The 19511-nt window shown below is 41.9% G+C and overlaps 1 protein-coding gene across 1 annotated transcript in view; it reads right to left on the bottom strand.

Annotated features, from left to right (window-relative positions):
• The window catches only part of SLC7A14 (solute carrier family 7 member 14), a 127366-nt gene that overhangs the window by 35550 nt on the left and 72305 nt on the right, over positions 1-19511 (bottom strand). The window contains exons 3-4 of the mRNA XM_007197518.2: positions 9955-10191; positions 8143-8360 (exon numbers count right to left, since the gene is read on the bottom strand). Of these exons, the coding sequence (XP_007197580.2) occupies positions 8143-8360; positions 9955-10191 (455 nt within the window). The remainder of the gene's footprint in view (positions 1-8142; positions 8361-9954; positions 10192-19511) is intronic.

Here is a 19511-nt window from a genome sequence, read left to right on the forward strand (position 1 = left end):
TCATCCCAAGGGTGGTTGTGACTTGATGAGTCAAGCAGTGAAAATCTTCCATTGAGGAGTGTCTGACTTTCTTCCAAAGAATCTATCAAAGTTTAAATTATGTTTTCCCACCTTAGCATTCTCATTATCAGCTGAAAGTAAGAAATGTGCCTCTTTGAACGCTTGGGGATGTCCCATTTGGGGAAGACGAAAGAGGTTTTTCTGGGCTTTTGTGTATGGGGTGAGGGGATTTGGCAACCTGCAAGCTCTAGCCAGGGGTCCAGGAGTGAGGCTCATTGTGGACTGACCATTTTTTCCTTTTCTCCATATTCGGTTTATAAATGATGAAATTCTAAACACGTGCCAAGCAGACACCTGTCCCTAAATTTTCACTCTTACCTTTCCTACTGACTTCTCAATAGGTAAAAGACAAAATACTGAGAACTGGAACCTACAAGGAACATCACAAAATGGAAGATCGTCTCAAACTTTCAAAAGCAACCTTTGCTCATCTGTAAAATGAGTTGGTCTCTTCTACAGTCTCTCCTGTCAGGACTTTAATGCTTCAGTTCTCTAACTGGAAGTTCTTATTCTGGGGTCCATGCAATTCGCGGGGGAGGGTCTGAGAATTTTGCAGAGAAAAAAATACATCTTTCTTTTCACTACCCTTCAACTGAATGTTATCATTTCTTTCAATTATGAGTGTAGGTGACTAACAGTACCTGTGACTTTGTCACCAATAGCAATCGGCTATTTTCCCATCGTATTAGTTGTTGCAGAGATCTTGAAATACCACTTGTGCTCATTGTGACTTCCAATTTATGTCAGTTATTAGACATAGATATTAATATTTAAAGCACTAATAACAAAGCACATTGTTATATCACAATTTGAAAATATTTTTATAACTATATTTCAATGTACAATTGACCCTTGAACAACATGGGGGTTAGGGGTGCCGACCACAGCACAGCTGAAAATTTGAGTATAACTTATACTGGCCCTCTGTATCTGTGGTTCCCCCATGTACTCGGTTCCTTCATATCTGTGGTTCTGTATCTGCAGATTCAACCAACCACTGACCGGTGAAGTACTGTAGTATTTACTTTTGAAAAAAAATCCACCTAAGTGGAACCGCTTGGTTCAAACTCGTGTTGTTCAGAGGTTAACTGTAATTGATTTCTTTCGAACTCCTATGTAATTAGGTTATTCATTTATAAACACAATTTATACATAGTATAAACATAATTCAGAAGGAGTCCATCGGCTTCACCAGACTGCCAAGGAGTCCACTGCACACAAAGAAATCTAAGAGCTCCTGATCTATTCTAATAGAAAGAACTTCTCAAACGAGTGGTTGTCACCAGGGGGATACTTTCTGGGAGAGGAGATAACTCCCAATTTCACACCAGCAAAGTCCTCCATTTGAGGATGTGGAAAGTGTCTTTGGCATCCAGACAAGGAGGTCAAACAGATCTCACCTCATCATACGTGGAGGTTCACAGGTCTGGAAACGTGCTTGTTTTCGTTTGTCTAAAAAATGTCTCTGGTGTTCAGGGATGAATGATTGCTGGGACTGTAGGCTCACTAAGCTGCTCCAATCAAGGAAAGCCTTGCTTTAAGACAGCTTCCAGAAAACAGTCCTGTCTTCTCTTCCTTTAACATCTTTTTTCCCATACACACACACACACACACACACACACCCTCTTGTAAATCATACAGTGACCTTTTCTGACAATCAGTCTGAAGATGCATTGCTCCCGATTAGGATGTCCCAGGGCTACAGTGCCATGCCCACTTGGTGTGATCAGTGCTGGATGGAAAGGTCATAGATACTATAAGAGCTCCCTGCTGAGGGTAGGTGGGTAGGAAGGTCCTAAATAAGAACTATAGGGCCAATCTACCCTGGAAAAAGGTGAGAGGTCTGTAAACAGTACCATATGAAGATTAACTGAGGACCAGGGGATGTTTAACTGAAAAAGAAGACTCAGTGGAAGATACCTCCAGACAGAATTGGAGGGACACCTTCCAATTTTGAAGGCCCCAGAGGGAATCACAGAGCCATGCAAATGGGTGGCATAGGACTTGGTTAGGAGTGCAGATTCTGTAGACTGTCAGACCTAGGTTGGTTCTGCCATGTACTAGCTTGGTAACCTAGAACAAGTTCCTAACCCCTTGGGGTCTCATTTTCTTTATCACTTAAATGGAAATAAAAATCGTGTTTAGCTCGTTGGATTGTTCCAGGGATTAAATGAGATAATACGGTCAACCACAGTCATAGAATACAATACATACTTAATAAATATTCCTCTTGTCAGTAGTATTTTATTACTATTATAAGTTTTTCTAGAACAGATGAAACCAAGGGCACAAATTCCTCCTCCTCTTCCTCGTCCTCCTTATTTTTCTTTTAGAACTTGACACATTTTATTAACTGCTCCCATGAACCAGGAACTGTGCTTGGTGATGTGGATGCAGTTATGTGCAAAAAGTGCTCTGAGTACTCTTGACTTCCTGGGGCTTGGAGTCTAGAGGACGCTGCACGACCCGAAATGCTACCTTGACTGTGGTAACAAACTGAACAAGATTAATAAATATCTATATTATTTGTAAAACAAGGATGCTACTCTTCCCCAGATGAATGAAAGAATGGATGGCAATTACTGATAATGATTAGATACCAGAAAATTAACTATGATCAAGTCGGGAAGAGAGAGAATAAGTTTGCAAAGAGAATGTCTGTTAGCCTGAACTTGCATGTGTAGAACTAGAAAGAAATTATGGTTGAAGAAAGACTAAACAGATCAAAGGTAGGACATCTGGAGGTTCTACTGTGATAGGCAGGACATGGAATTTAACTCAGATGGTTCAAATGAATGATTTCAATGAAGGCACTCTAGGGGTCAAGGCTGGGAAGAAGTGAGGAAGAAATACCCTGGCCTTGTTCTCTTCTCACCTTCTGATGGTATCTCCTATTGGCTAAACCCAACAGGGAGCAACCAGCAGGGGGTCTTCTAGAGCACACAACAGAGCATGAGGGGTAGAGAATGGATCTGGGGACTGTGGGCAAATGGGGAAAAATCAGCGCACCTGCCAAGATCAAACAGACTCTGGCCTAACAAGATACAGATTAAATAAACAGATTATGTAAGAAAAGATAATACAATTAGCAAATAGGGTCACCTTTGTACCTGAGTTAGTTTGAATGAGTTTTTCTTCCTTGTAAGCAAATAATCTCTGATAAATACAAAAGAACCACGAAATGAAACTGTGTATGGGTGTGTCTCTACCCAAATACCCACTAAAACCGCTTTCCACTTCACTCTACCCAGATCTCAGATCTGGCCTCTTGTATTTACGATTAGGATACACTTCCATGCATGAAAGAATGTGTGAGGTACCTAGGGGTGAGCATCTGTGAATTAAATTGATGGGTGAAGTGTGTGTGTGTGTGTGTGTGTGTGTGTGTGTGTGTGTGTGTGTGTTTCTGGGTTCATCTGTACTTTATCCTAACTTTCCTTTAATGTTTTATATAAATAAAAAAACCAGTATTGATTTTTATTTGATGACATTAATGGAAATTGTTTTCCAAAGTCCACCTGGTGTAGCTGCTCAGCCAGGCGATCCAGATGGCTCCTTCCCTCTACAGAGGTTTGTGGGGAAACAGCACGTGCCTCAGTTGCTGGTGGGCCGCTGCTTAATTAGTTGACAAAAGAATGTCATTGCTGGCCTGCTACTCAGCGTCTGGGATCCCTAAAAGCTGGCCCTTGTGCCTTGCTGATATTTGAGAGGCATTAGGATGAGGCAGCTCTCTGTATTCTGCCTTGGCGTGTCTGTCAGATGTGCCTAGGAGATAATTAGGCACATTTTTATAATTCACTCTCAAGGTCACAAGACAAAACTCCAACTTTAACAGCATTTCCTACCACCCTCATGCTCCAGATCTATTAGCAGCCTGTCCACAGCGACAGTGGAATGTGCTAATAGGTTCCAACAAGTGGATTCAAATGTGGAGACATGGGAAACAGGTTTTCCTTTGTTTGGAGGCTGCCAGCATTCCCCACAAATACTTGCTCTGAACCATTTTCCTGGGAGCTATTTGTGCTGGTAGAGTGTCTTATTTGGTTAAAGAGAAACCATAAGATAGCATCGAGAACAAATAACATATAGCGAATGCGCATCCAGCAGTGTTCGAGGGCTGAGGAATTGCAGATGGAAGCAGGGGTTCAGCTGAGGGCCAGCAGTTACTTGATATAGGGAAAAAAATGTTTGTTGTTCTTAAGCTCTTCAAGACCAAAGAAGCATTTGACCCAGAGCCTGTAAGTGAGTAAACCATTCCTTATGCTATTTTCTTTGGAAGGAAGTGGTCGGAGCAGGGAAAGAGTAGGCTTCTGAGGGGTCCATGGCCAGAGGATGGATTGCTCTTTAACTCTTTCAGAGTCCTTGAAAATTGTGTTTCAAGTCATGTAGTGGTATCCTTACAAACCGCTCTGTCCACAGTGGTTTCCTCCATCCCGTCCTACCGAAAGGGATTGAGGAAGAAAGTGGACTCGAGCTCTGCACTAGTCCCCTCGCCAGGGGTGGGGGTCAGAGTTTCCTTAAGGAGTGAAGAAGTTCATGAAGCTGCCAAGTAGGCAACTCGATTTTGTTGACAACTGTCAGATGACAGAGTAGGGAGTGTGTTTATTCACTTGGTGGATGACATGCTCATGAGAAGGTGTCAGATCTTAAAAAACAGCATCCATATTCAAAGTGGCCTTGCTGGACTGGAAAAGCAACCTGAAACCAAAGTCGAGAAAGAACAGGTCTAGGCAGTCGGCTGTGGAGGAAATGTACAAGGCAGAAATCCAAGGCCAGGCGGATAGCAGGGAGGATGCGTCAGCAGCATCTTCACACTGGGCTGTCCTTTGTGCTCAGTGATGTTTTTAGGCACAGCCACTAGGACATATATTTTAATTAATTAATTTATTTTTGGCTGTGTTGGGTCTTCGTTTCTGTGCGAGGGCTTTCTCTAGTTGCGGCGAGTGGGGGCCACTCTTCATCGCGGTGCGCGGACCTCTCACTATCGTGGCTTCTCTTGTTGCGGAGCACTGGCTCCAGATGCGCAGGCTCAGTAGTTGTGGCTCACGGGCCCAGTTGCTCCGCGGCATGTGGGATCTTCCCAGACCAGGGCTCAAACCCGTGTCCCCTGCATTAGCAGGCAGATTCTCAACCACTGTGCCACCAGGGAAGCCCTAGGACATATATTTGAATTTCTTGCAGGGAATATGGATTTGCAGCGAAAAATCCAAAATGCCAGCCAAGCTTTTTTGGTGACCAATGACAAGCCTACTCCAGGTAGCAGGTTTGGGTTGGAGTGAGGTCAGTGGCCAAAGGTGCCAAAAAAGACAGTTGGTTCGATGCGTGCAAATCTGGGCGTAATGGAGTAAATAAGGGCTTTGGCTCATCTAGGACTGGGATTGAATTTCAACTCTATTACAGTCTAGATCTGTGATCTTAACTTTTCTAAACTTCAGTTATTTCGATATAAACGTGGAGATCATTGTCCTTATCTTGCAAGGCTGTGGTGAAGATTAAATGAAAAGTGTATGTGAAAGAGTATGTCATAAGGAAAAAATTGTTAGGGATGGCATCCTTCCTTTCTTTTTTATGCCTGATTTCCAATTTTCTTTTCTTGCTGTAGAAGCTAGTGAGAACTGGGATTGGGTAAATGGGAAGCCGCTAAGCCTGGCTTGATTAGCTCCTTCCGTGATGAGGCAGCTCCTGACTGAGGAAGGATGTGGAGCCCCTGAGCAGGGAGAGGAGACCCCCCCCCCCCCCAAAGAGAGTAAAGACCCCGGAACAAAGCACAAAAGGAAGAGCTAAAAGACTGGTTCATCTTCTTCAGCATGGGCAAAGGGTGTTTACACAGAGGATATTGACTATTTCCAGTCTTCACGTGGGGCCTAGACTACAGTGTGTGCCATTTAGATAAGTTATTAGGAAGATTTTGACAATTAAACATGATCTGAGTAATTAAGAAGAGTTTTCAAATTGCTTCGATATGATGTCTTAGTAAAAATGCACATTTGGCCTGGGCCGGCTTAACTATACCCCCACCTTAATGCTCCTTCTAGCTCCAAGACCCCAAGACTTTGTGAAGGCTTAAAGGAAATGAAAATGTAACATGTCAGATTAATTACATTATTACCTTTTTTTTACAAGAAGGCTCAGAAGGGAGGGGTCATCATACATAAGGCACTCAGTGTAGTGGGAGGGGCTTCGGAGCCACACACCTGGGTGGGAATTTCAGTCCTGGCACCGACTAGCTAAGTGACTTCAGGCAAGTTACCCAGCTTCTCTGAGCCTTGAATTCTCCATTTGTAAGTTGGGGATAGCAGCACCTGCTTTAAAGTTTTGTTATAAGCGTGAGATAATATTCCTAGAGCAGAATGCTGGGCACCCAGCAGGTAGTGGGTAAATTCTAGCTGCTTCCTCCTGTCATGATCGCTGTTGCTAACCACACAGTGTGCACATAAAGACATCTAAGATTTTATTCTTTTTTTGCAAACATTTGGTTGTCATTAGTTTTACCACTTGATAGATGAGAAAACCTGAAAGCACAGAAGTTAACTGTCGGCCAAAGTCTCGTAGTAGGTCCATGACCCAGTAATTTCTTACATTGTTAAGAAAATGGTGAGAACATTTTCATGTGCTATGATGAAAATGCAGTTGAGTTCTGGGAAAACATTCTTTCTTTTTCATTATTATAATTTGTTGTTTTCTTATTTGATAGGAAGGGAATGATTTGTATCATAAGAAAATATAGACTTGGGAATCCAGAATGGGGTTAACAGTGTTTCTTTGTCTCTTCTTCTGGTTTTAACCAGTTTTAGGATTTATTCACTTCAGGGGAGAGGGATGAACTCTGCAGAATTCTTACTGATAAGCAGAAGACTAGAAATCTTGGCTTAAATTGCTTCCTTGCTTGTTTCTCTGCATTGAACAGCGTGGCATGGTTTAGAATACACAGAAGTTATTTTGAGTGTTCTCCAAGAGCTATTTCTGGTCCCTGGACCTCTTGGAGGAAAACCAGTGTAAGCAAAAACTACAAAAGCAAAACGGGTGGAATCCTGGACTTGCTTCTGTCACTGATTCTGGGTGGGTGTGCCTCTCCCAGCCTCAGTTTATTTACCTGTTAAGTGAGGGGATGGGACCAGGTGACCTCTGTGATCCCTTCTAACTCAAAATTCTCTGATTTATATTCTACTATATGAAATAAAGAAGAATGAGCTGGTGAACTTTACCAATAAATCCGTAAAGTAAGAATTTTTAGTCGTGCTAGAGAAAGAATCCAGGTGCGACTTAGAACTGGTACTTCTCAGTGTAAAGAATTTGCCACTCGGACCTTCCCATCTTTCTTTAGCATAAACCACACCATCAGATCACAGGGATGAGATCTGAAAATGTCCTTTTGGTCCAGCGCACTCTCTTGCCAACCCCCAGACCACACCAGGTGGACTTCTCTGCTCTCAGACCGCAGCAGGGCTCTCCACCTTGGGTCAAATGTTGGGATTAGATTTGAAGACTGTTCTTTTCTTGTTCCATACCCAGGCAACACTCATGCTTTCCTCACCCGCCCACTCTCCCGGCCTCCTTTACTGCCTTGCGTATTTATGGGCTGTCTGAATAGACTGTAGAGAGATTCTGTAGGACTGAGCTGCTCATGTACAGGCTGTGGAGTCGGACAGTCCTGGCTTTGGGTCCTGACTTGGGCACTTACACTGTGTGCTTAATAGCAAGCCATTTGACCTCTCTGAGTGTGAGTTTTTTTCATCTGTAAGACCAGAATGTAAATATCCTCCTTGCAAGGTTATTAGGAAGGTTAAATGAGATATTATATGCAGAGCACTTAGCGTAATATTAGGTATATTGCAAGTGACCAAAACTTCAAGTCTATTACTGTTTTCCACATAAAATAGGATCTCAAATGTTTGTGAAACAAATAAATAAAAAAGAACTACTTCTTCAGAACATTCCAATTAAATTCAGATAAAAGGTGATGAAAAGAGTGCCGTGAAGGTTATGACACAAGCAGCATTTTCTTGAAAGTATGTCTCAGACTGTCACAGGGTGGAAGGCAGAGCGTGCAACAGGTACACTGGGATTTAGGAATGAACTCACCCCTGACCAGCCGTGGGGCAAGAACTGGCCCTCAGCCCAGTATTTCCCGTTGATGAAGAAGCAGCCTGCAATCATGATGAACACCCACACTGCCAGGTTCAGCACATTGAGTACGTTGTTGAAGCCCACGGAATTCTTCACCCCCAGTGCGACAATGATGGTGACGATGACTGCGATCACCAAAGCCAGAAGGTCCGGGTATGATTGTTTTCCTTTCCCTAGAGTGGAAAGACATGAGCTAATATTGTCCAGGGAAAAGAACTCCCAGGCCTACCCCGGTGCATCTGCACTCAGCTCAGAGAAGGGTGGTCAGTTTGTTATGGAGGGAGAAGGAACTGTGTGTGTGTGTGTGTGTGTGTGTGTGTGTGTGTGTGTGTGTTCACCTCCACTGTGGTCCACAGGTGTCTATTTGCAAATGGGAAGGTTTTGGTATATAGGTGAGGTGGCCTAATATCCTGGACCAAAAATTGGGACACATGATATGACAATTACAGCAGTGCCTGTGGAACCATCACACGGAACATCCAAAATCAGGACTGTCCCAGGACATTCAGATGTATACATGGATCTGACATGTTATTTGAACTGTTTTATCTTCATTGTTGTTTAGTTTATAGTCCATAAATTTCTCTTTGTTAGCAAATTTAGAAATACGTGTCTTTGAAAATTATTGGAAGAAGGGTGTTCTTTCCATTTGAGTGAATGTGGTTGTGGAGAAGATGGCCGGGGAACATGCCCCGCCTTTTTGGTCTTGTCTGTTGGCCAGTGGACTCCTGCCCTCTATAGAATGGAGACGGCACTGCCTCAGCAGTCACGCTCCTGGATTTCAGCTGAACTCTTGCGTGTAACCAGCTGTGTGGCCTTGGGCAAGTGCCTCCTTTCTCCGGACCTCATCTGTAAAGTGAAAGGGCGGGCTACCTGATTTTGGAGGACACTTTCAGACCTAAAATTCTATGAAATCATTATACTGAGAAAATGTGGTCTTCATATTTTTTATCTTCTCATGGTATCTAGATGCTCAGCATTTTGGTCAGTTCTTCTGAGATAGGGGCACCAAAGTCAAATGACTTGCACGCAGCCACTGAATTAGTCCCTGGAAGTTCTGGGGCAAGACCCCAAAGCTTCCTCAACTACTGTTTAGCTTCCCTTGAATGTAAAGGGATAGTCAGACATCAGGATGGAAAGTGGATGGTAAGTGAGGCTCAGAGCCTGAAGTCTCAAGGTATTTGTTACATGAGCTTCTGACTGTTTAGTATTCACTCATTTCGGTTACTCATCCATTCTGTTTCTTTTAGAAATATATTTTCTTATTTAAAAATTAATGCATGCTTATTTATGAAAAATTTAAAAAATGTTCTAAGGAAACCACTGGAGAAGTTCCTTATATTTCTTTTTCCTGTATTAGTTTTATTTTTATATAGTTACTAACATGATGCACGTCCAATTTGTATCCTTTGTCATACAGCATCGCATCAAAAACATATTCCATGCTATTACAGTAGTCTTCCTGGTCTTCCTTTTAATTGCTAGCTATATAATATGCTGCCCTAGTTTATGTAATCATTGTAGAATATTTAAGCTGTTTCTAATTTTTTGTTATTATAAATAAGGCTGTGATGAACATCTTTTCATATAAAGCTTTTATGGAAACTAGAATAATTTCCTTAGGATAGATTCAGAGGGGAATTACTTGGCAAAAGAAGATGTATTAAGGCCCTGGATACATTTTGCCAAATTGCATCCTGAAAGAGGAACCCATTTATTTGGCTCAGCAAGTTTGCATGTTGGGGTTAGAGTCTGTGGCAGTCTCACCCAGGCCGTTGAGGGTCCCCACGCTCTCCGCCATTCGACGGCTGACCGTGTGGTTGGCCAGTGAGTCAAACATGCTGCTCAGAGCGCTGGCGCCGGCCGCGGTGCCAATCAGGTACTCCAGGATCAGGTTCCAGCCGATGAAAAACGCCACAAACTCCCCGACGGTGACATAGCTGTAGGTGTAGGCCGACCCCGTGGTCTTGGGGACGCGGACTCCAAACTCTGCATAGCAGACACCTGCATGGGACACACACATGGATGATGGATTTCAGGAGATGAGCTAAACTTCTGGTGGTTAACCATCTTGGGTAGAAAATACTGGAAATCTCTGGGATCTTAGAACAAATAGGCAAAGTTTTATATAAATGAATCAATTCAAAGTTCTAATGTGTTCCAGCTTCACTTTTGGAAAACTTTTTAACCTGAATGAATGCCAGAACTAATTCTAAGGAACTATTAGAAGCTGATCTTCTTCATTAGGAAAACTCCCGGTTATCGTATGTGTCTCTGTCATTGTTCCTTAGGTGTCAGATATCCTGAGTGAGCATGGATCTAACTCATTATGACCCCACAGTTGATGGTACCAGGGTTAGATTATGCTAGCATTCTTCTCTTTCATTTTTACCTGTTACAAAAGGTGTTCCTCATTTGAGAGTGATACCTCAAGCAACCCTCGAAAATCCTGTACTGTACTGGCATGTGGGCGGGTAATAACAATGCAAATATAAATAAATGACTAGTTATTAACTAGGAAATTTAGCACATACAAAAGATAATTTAATGAACACTTTTAGAGTGCCTACTGTGTGCTTGGGAGGGCGCTAAGTGCCGGGACTAAAAAAAAGACAAGTGAGGCAGGGACCTGCCTTCAAGGGGAGCTATACCAGGAAATCAGCTCATATCGTAGGCTGTATAAACTCAATAATGCAGAGACGTACGGGAACAAGGAGAGCAGAGATACGACATGTGCCTCAGCTGGTTTTGAGGTATACGGAGGAATTAATTGCACTCAGAAGGTGGAACATGAGGCAAAGACATGGTGGGGAGAGAGAGTATGAAGCTTCGGGTGGAGTGGGTTGTGCCTGGGGGGGCTGGGAGGATCCGAGGCTGGAGAGGCAAGCAGAAGCCATGTGTTTTCCAAAGTGGGTCAGGGCCTCCTTCCACCAGAGTCATCTGTTGAATTGTAGTTTCAGGAGATGGAGACCAGGAATCTGCATTTTAACAAGCTCCCCACTTATATTTGAGAAACACTGGTATATTGCCTCATTTTTTTTTGTTTTATAGAACTAGAGATCAGATTAGAAAGAGACAGGGAATACACCAAACTTCTGGAAGTTGGGAGAATATTCTACATTGTACTAGGAACTCTGGATTTGGGGCCAGCGGGTGGGGTACCAAGTGGAAGGACAGACATAAGACAGCTTGGAGGAAACACACCAGGAGTGGGATATAGGAGGAGGTAGAAGGGAACTCAAAGTAAGCTTTACTTTCAGTCCCAGTTTTGTTAAGAGCCAACCTTGAGGTTCTCTCATCACAAATCAGGGAAAAATTTGTGACTTTTGTGACTAAAGAGAGCAAGCTTCTTCTCCTTTTGAAGGGAGTAAAATCAATGCAAGGAAGCAAAAACAGAGCTGTCAAAAGCGTGGACACAATGAATGATTAAATGTGATGCACTGTCTCTTTCCCTTCCACTCAGTGGCATCAGTGTCAGGGCGTCCGTGTGGAAGGAGCACTGGACCAGCTGGGCTGCCCTCTTGTCTCAAGTCTACCTTGAACCTGTTACCCCTGTACGTTGTTTCCTTCCTTGTAAAGTAAAGGAATTAGGCTGGGATGCTCTCTTAAGTGTCTTTCTACTCTGACAATCGAAGATTCTATTGTTATATGGAATTTTGGTACAAAATATATTGAACATAATTTTCTTTTACATTAGTTACTGTATTGTCCTGTATTACGGAGATGCTCTCAAGGCTAGCAAAGCTGTTTGTCCCTACCTTGAATGGCCTAGGCTGCTATTTATTTTGAGTTTCTATGTCATCCCCCTTCCCTCCACTTTGTAAAATAGTTTTCATCCACTTCCTGGAGGTTCGACTCTCAGTTGTTTCTTCTTGTTGCTGTCGCAAGGCTTACATGGAGCAGTCGGACCTCCTCCTATTCTAAATTGCTGCTTCCAACACCTGATGTTTCAATTGTTAGGGTGAGTCTAAAATTAAGAGGAAGTGGTGTCAGAAGGAAGGCCCGAGGAACTCTATAAGGAAAGTATAGAGTGTGTAAGTGCTGAGTGTGAGACCTGGTGATATTTTCTTGGATGCTTGGCGGACTTGTGTAACTTACGTGTTCTTTTCTCCTGAAGGGAGTTGAGTTTGCACATAGAGTAGGTTTCTTTTTAAGTGCAGTATAAGGAAGGGCTTAGGAGGTAACTAACTTATTCTCTTTAGTGCGGGATCCACATCTTTACCCAATAACTTTTTTTTAATGTTTATTTATTTATTTTTTTCTTATTAGTCATCCATTTTATACACATCAGTGTGTACATGTCAATCCCAATCTCCCAATTCATCACACCCCCACCCCCACCCCCTGCTGCTTTCCCCCCTTGGTGTCCATATGTTTGTTCTCTACATCTGTGTCTCAACTTCTGCTCTGCAAACCGGTTCACCTGTACCATTTTCTAGCTTCCACATATATGCGTTAATATACAATATTTGTTTTTCTCTTTCTGACTTACTTCACTCTGTATGACAGTCTCTAGTCTCCATCCACGTCTCTACAAATGACCCAATTTCGTTCCTTTTTATGGCTGAGTAATATTCCATTGTGTATATGTACCACAACTTCTTTATCCATTCATCTGTCGATGGGCATTTAGGTTGCTTCCATGACCTGGCTATTGTAAATAGTGCTGCAGTGAACATTGGGGTGCATGTGTCTTTTTGAATTATAGTTTTCTCTGGGTATATGCCCAGTAGTGGGATTGCTGGATCATATGATAATTCTATTTTTAGTTCTTTAAGGAACCTCCATACTGTTCTCCATAGTGGCTGTATCAACTTACATTCCCACCAACAGTGCAAGAGGGTTCCCTTTTCTCCACACCCTCTCCAGCATTTGTTGTTTGTAGATTTTCTGATGATGCCCATTCTAACTGGTGTGAGGTGATACCTCATTGTAGTTTTGATTTGCATTTCTCTAATAATTAGTGATGTTGAGCAGCTTTTCATGTGCTTCTTGGCCATCTGTATGTCTTCTTTGGAGAAATGTCTATTTAGGTCTTCTGCCCATTTGTGGATTGGGTTGTTTGCTTTTTTAATATTGAGCTGCATGAGCTGTTTATATATTTTGGAGATTAATCCTTTGTCTGTTGATTCGTTTGCAAATATTTTCTCCCATTCTTAGGGTTGTCTTTTCGTCTTATTTGTAGTTTCCTTTGCTGGGCAAAAGCTTTGAAGTTTCATTAGGTCCCATTTGTTTATTTTTGCTTTTATTTCCATTACCCTAGGAGGTGGATCAAAAAAGATCTTGCTGTGATTTATGTCAAAGAGTGTTCTTCCTATGTTTTCCTCTAAGAGTTTTATAGTGTCTGGTCTTACATTTAGACCTCAAATCCATTTTGAGTTTATTTTTGTGTATGGTGTTAGGGAGGGTTCTAATTTCATTCTTTTACATGTAGCTGTCCAGTTTTCCCAGCACCACTTATTGAAGAGACTGTCTTTTCTCCATTGTATATCCTTGCCTCCTTTGTCATAGATTAGTTGACCATAGGTGCGTGGGTTTATCTCTGGGCTTTCTATCTTGTTCCATTGATCTATGTTTCTGTTTTTCTGCCTGATTACTGTGGCTTTGTAGTATAGTCTGAAGTCAGGGAGTCTGATTCCTCCCACTCCATTTTTTCCCCTCAAGACTGCTTTGGGTATTCGGGGTCTCTTGTGTCTCCATACAAATTTTAAGATTTTTTGTTCTATTTCCATAAAAAATGCCATTGGTAATTCAATAGGGATTGCATTGAATGTGTAGATTGCTTTGGGTAGTACAGTCATTTTCACAGTATTGATTCTTCCAATCCAAGAACATGGTACATCTCTCCATCTGTTGGTATCATCTTTAATTTCTTTCATCAGTATCTTATAGTCTTCTGCATACCGGTCTTTTGTCTCCCTAGATAGGTTTATTCCTAGGTATTTTATTCTTTTTGTTGCAGTGGTAAATGGGAGTGTTTCCTTGATTTATCTTTCTGAGTTTTCATTGTTAGTATATAGGAATGCAAGTGATTTCTGTGCATTAATTTTGTATCCTGCAACTTTACCACATTCATTGATTAGCTCTAGTAGTTTTCTGGTGGCATCTTTAGGATTCTCTATGTATAGTATCATGTCATCTGCAAACAGTGACAGTTTTACTTCTTCTTTTCCAATTTGCATTCCTTTTATTTCTTTTTCTTCTCTGATTGCTGTGGCTAGGACTTCCAAAACTATGTTGAATAATATTGGTGAGAGTGGACATCCTTGTTTTATTCCTGATCTTAGAGGAAATGCTTTCAGTTTTTCACCATTGAGAATGATGTTTGCTGTGGGTTTGTCATATATGGCCTTTATTATGTTGAGGTAGGTTCCCTCTATGCCCACTTTCTGGAGAGTTTTTATCATAAATGGGTGTTGAATTTTGTCAAAAGCTTTTTCTGCATCTATTGAGATGATCATATGGTTTTTCTTCTTCAATTTGTTAATATGGTGTATCACATTGATCAATTTGCATATATTGAAGAATCCTTGCATCCCTGGGATAAATCCCACTTGATCGTAGTGTATGATTCTTTTAATCTGTTGTTGGATTCTGTTTGCTAGTATTTTGTTGAGGAATTTTGCATCTATATTCATCAGTGATATTGGTCTGTAATTTTCTTTTTTTGTAGTATCTTTGTCTGATTTTGGTATCAGGGTGATGGTGGCCTCATAGAATGAGTTTGGGAGTGTTCCTTCCTCTGCAATTTTTTGGAAGAGTTTGAGAAGGATGGGTGTTAGCTCTTCTCTAAATGTTTGATAGAATTCACCTGTGAAGCCTTCTGGTCCTGGACTTTTGTTTGTTGGAAGATTTTTAATCACAGTTTCAATTTCATTCCTTGTGATTGGTCTGTTCATATTTTCTGTTTCTTCCTGGTTCAGTCTTGGAAGTTTGTGCTTTTCTAAGAATTTGTCCATTTCTTCTAGGTTGTCCATTTTATTGGCATAGAGTTGCTTGTAGTAGTCTCTTAGGATGCTTTGTATTTCTGCGGTGTCTGTTGTAACTTCTCCTTTTTCATCTCTAATTTTATTGATTTGAGTCCTCTCCCTCTTTTTCTTGATGAGTCTGGCTAATGGCTTATCAATTTTGTTTATCTTCTCAAAGAACCAGCTTTTAGTTTTATTGATCTTTGCTATTGTTTTATTTCTATTTCATTTATTTCTGCTCTGATCTTTATGATTTCTTTCCTTCTGCTAACTTTGGGTTTTGTTTGTTCTTCTTTCTCTAGTTCCTTTAGGTGTAAGGTTGGATTGTTTATTTGAGATTTTTCTTGTTTCTTGAGGTAGGCTTGTATAGCTATAAACTTCCCTCTTAGAACTGCTTTTGCTGCATCTCATAGGTTTTGGATCATCGTGTTTTCATTGTCATTTGTCTCTAGATATTTTTTGATTTCTTCTTTGATTTCTTCAGTGATCTCTTGGTTATTTACTAATGTATTGTTTAGCCTCCATGTGTTTGTGTTTTTTACGTTTTTTTCCCTGTAATTGATTTCTAATCTCATAGCATTGTGGTCAGAAAAGATGCTTGATATGATTTCAATTTTCTTAAATTTGCTGAGGCTTGATTTGTGACCCAAGATGTGATCTATCCTGGAGAATGTTCCATGTGCACTTGAGAAGAAAGTATAATCTGCTGTTTTTGGATGGGATGTCCTATAAATATCAATTAAATCTATCTGGTCTATTGTGTCATTTAAAGCTTGTGTTTCCTTATTAATTTTCTCTCTGGATGATCTGCATTGGTGTAAGTGAGGTGTTAAAGTCCCCCACTATTATTGTGTTACTGTCGATTTCCTCTTTTATAGATGTTAGCAGTTGCCTTATGTATTGAGGTGCTCCTGTGTTGGGTGCATATATATTTATAATTGTTATATCTTCTTCTTGGATTGATCCCTTGATCATTACATAGTGTCCTGCCTTGTCTCTTGTAACATTCTTTATTTGAAAGTCTGTTTTATCTGATATGAGTATTGCTACTCCAGCTTTCTTTTGAGTTCCGTTTGCATGGAATATCTTTTTCCATCCCTTCACTTTCAGTCTGTATGTGTCCCTAGGTCTGAAGTGGGTCTCTTGTAGACAGCATATATATGGGTCTTGTTTTTGTATGCATTCAGCAAGCCTGTGTCTTTTGGTTGGAGCATTTAATCCATTCACGTTTAAGGTAATTATTGATATGTATGTTCCTATTACCATTTTCTTAATTTTGGGGGGTTTGTTTTTGTAGGTCTTTTTCTTCTCTTGTGTTTCCACTTAGAGAAGTTCCTTTAGCATTTGTTGTAGAGCTGGTTTGGTGGTGCTGAATTCTCTTAGCTTTTGCTTGTCTGTAAAGCTTTTGATTTCTCCATCGAATCTGAAAGAGATCCTTGCTGGATAGAGTAATCTTTATTTATTTATTTATTTATTTATTTATTTATTTATTTATTTATTCTATTTTTGGCTGTGCTGGGTCCTTGGTTCGTGCGAGGGCTTTCTCCAGTTGCGGCAAGTGGGGGCCACTCTTCATCGCGGTGCGGGGACCGCTCTTCATCGCGGTGCGTGGGCCTTTCACTATCGCGGCCCCTCCCGTCGCGGGGCACAGGCTCCAGAAGCGCAGGCTCAGCAGCCGTGGCTCACGGGCCCAGCCGCTCCGCGGCATGTGGGATCCTCCCAGACCAGGGCTCGAACCCGTGTCTCCTGCATTAGCAGGCAGATTCTCAACCACTGCGCCACCAGGGAAGCCCCTGGATAGAGTAATCTTGGTTATAGGTTTTTCCCTTTCATCAGTTTAAGCATATCATGCCACTCCCTTCTGGCTTGTAGAGTTTCTGGTGAGAAATCAGCTGTTAACCTTATGGAGGTTCCCTTGTATGTTATTTGTCATTTTTCCCTTGCTGCTTTCAATAATTTTTCTTTGTCTTTAATTTTTGCCGATTTGATTACTATGTGTCTTGGCCTGTTTCTCCTTGGGTTTATCCTGCCTGGGACTCTCTGCGCTTCCTGGACTTGGGTGGCTATTTCCTTTCCCATGTTAGGGAAGTTTTCGACTATAATGTTTTCAAATATTTTCTCGGGTCCTTTCTCTCTCTCTTCCCCTTCTGGGACCCATATAATGGGAATGTTGTTGCGTTTAATGTTGTCCCAGAGGTCTCTTAGGCTGTCTTCATTTCTTTTCATTCTTTTTTCTTTAGTCTGTTCCGCAGCAGTGAATTCCACCATTCTGTCTTCCAGGTCACTTATCCGTTCTTCTGCCTGAGTTATTCTGCTATTGATTCCTTCTAGTGTATTTTTCATTTCAGTTATTGTATTGTTCATCTCTGTTTGTTTGTTCTTTAATTCTTCTAGATCTTTGTTAAAGGTTTCTTGCATCTTCTCAATCTTTGCCTCCATTTTTATTCTGAGGTCCTGGATCATCTTCACTATCATTATTCTGAATTCTTTTTCTGGAAGATTGCCTATCTCCGTTTCATTTAGTTCTTTTTCTGGGGTTTTATCTTGTTCCTTCATCTGGTACATAGCCCTCTGCCTTTTCATCTTGTCTGTCTTTCTGTGAATGTAGTTTTTGTTCCACAGGCTGCAGGATTGTAGTTCTTCTTGCTTCTGCTGTCTGCCCTCTGGTGGATGAGGCTATCTAAGAGGCTTGTGCAAGTTTCCTGATGGGAGGGACTTGTGGTGGGTAGAGCTGGCTGTTGCTCTGGTGGGCAGAGCTCAGTAAAACTTTAATCCGCTTGTCTGCTGATGGGTGGGGCTGGGTTCCCTCCCTGTTGATTGTTTGGCCTGAGGCGACCCAACACTGGAGCCTACCCGGGCTCTTTGGTGGGGCTAGTGGCGGGCTCTGGGAGGGCTCACGCCAAGGAGTACTTCCCAGAACTTCTGCTGCCAGTGTTCTTGTCCCTTGGTGAGCCACAGCTGCCCCCTGCCTCTGCAGGAGACCCTCCAACACTAGCAGGTAGATCTGGTTCAGTCTCCTATGGGGTCACTGCTCCTTCCCCTGGGTCCCGATATGCACACTACTTTGTGTGTGCCCTCCAAGAGTGGAGTCTCTGTTTCCCCCAGTCCTGCCGAAGTCCCGCAGTCAAATCCCGCTAGCCTTCAAAGTCTGATTCTCTAGGAATTCCTTCTCCCGTTGCCAGGCCCGCAGCTTGGGAAGCCTGACGTGTGGCTCAGAACCTTCACTCCAGTGGGTGGACTTCTGTGGTATAAGTGTTCTACAGTTTGTGAGTCACCCACCCAGCAGTTATGGGATTTGATTTTATTTTGATAGCGCACCTCCTACTGTCTCATTGTGGCTTCTCCTTTGTCTTTGCATGTGGAGTATCTTTTCTGGTGAGTTCCAGTGTCTTCCTGTCGATGATTGTTCAGCAGTTAGTTGTGATTCTGGTGTTCTCGAAAGAGGGAGTGAGAGCATGGTCTTCTACTCTGCCATCTTGAACCAATCTCTATATACCCAATAATTCTTAGGTTCTGTGAGCTTCTTCTCTCCATCCTTCTTTACCACCTGATAATGTACAAGGCTTATAAGTAGAATTTGTCCAAGGAATGCTTTTGAAATGGGCATCAGTTTGATTGCAAATTTAATTTGGAGAGCCAGTATTGTGAAGTTTGGGTAGTCAAATGTTCTCTCCTTAATATTTGATATGACAAATTAAATTAAAAAACACCCACTTCACCATCAGAACCCACTGACCAAGGGTAATTAGCAAAGAGCCAAGTCTTCTTGGGGTCTTGTGAAGGGACCTGCCTCTTGATCTCCTGGATCGGAGGAAGAGGCCCTATGCTGTGCACGGTGCAGGAACATATAGAATCTTAGTCACTCATTTCCCCAAACCTGCTTGGATCCTGATGACTGGAGTTTGGGGAGAACAGTGGGACAATCAATTAGCCACTAACCATGTAAGACAATTTCTGCTACCATAAATCATTCTTTGGGACACATTCTCATTTTGAACACATTGTGAGGGATTTTATTTTTGAAGCCTTCTGATTTATTTGTATGCAGGAATCCAAGCTTTTAGTGGACACTAGAAAGTTTCCAGCTTGGCACTGAAGCTCAGTGGTCAGGAGTGAGTGATTTCAACCCCAAGTATCCTGGAAAAAAACTGGAAAATGTTGTTAGTCATTCATCGTTTGTTTCAACTACCTCATGTGTAAGAGAGACACATTCAAGGGTACCTTTCTAATTTCAATGAGAAATAAAAACCACGGAAAGGGAAGCCTTGTTTTTCATCCTAGATTATGTGGTAACCGAGTGTCCAAAGGCAAGTTACTTACCTCACATGGGTAAAACGAGGGGGCCAACTAGATGAG

The sequence above is a fragment of the Balaenoptera acutorostrata genome, chromosome 4 (genome assembly GCF_949987535.1).
Source record: "Balaenoptera acutorostrata chromosome 4, mBalAcu1.1, whole genome shotgun sequence".
NCBI lineage: Eukaryota > Metazoa > Chordata > Mammalia > Artiodactyla > Balaenopteridae > Balaenoptera > Balaenoptera acutorostrata.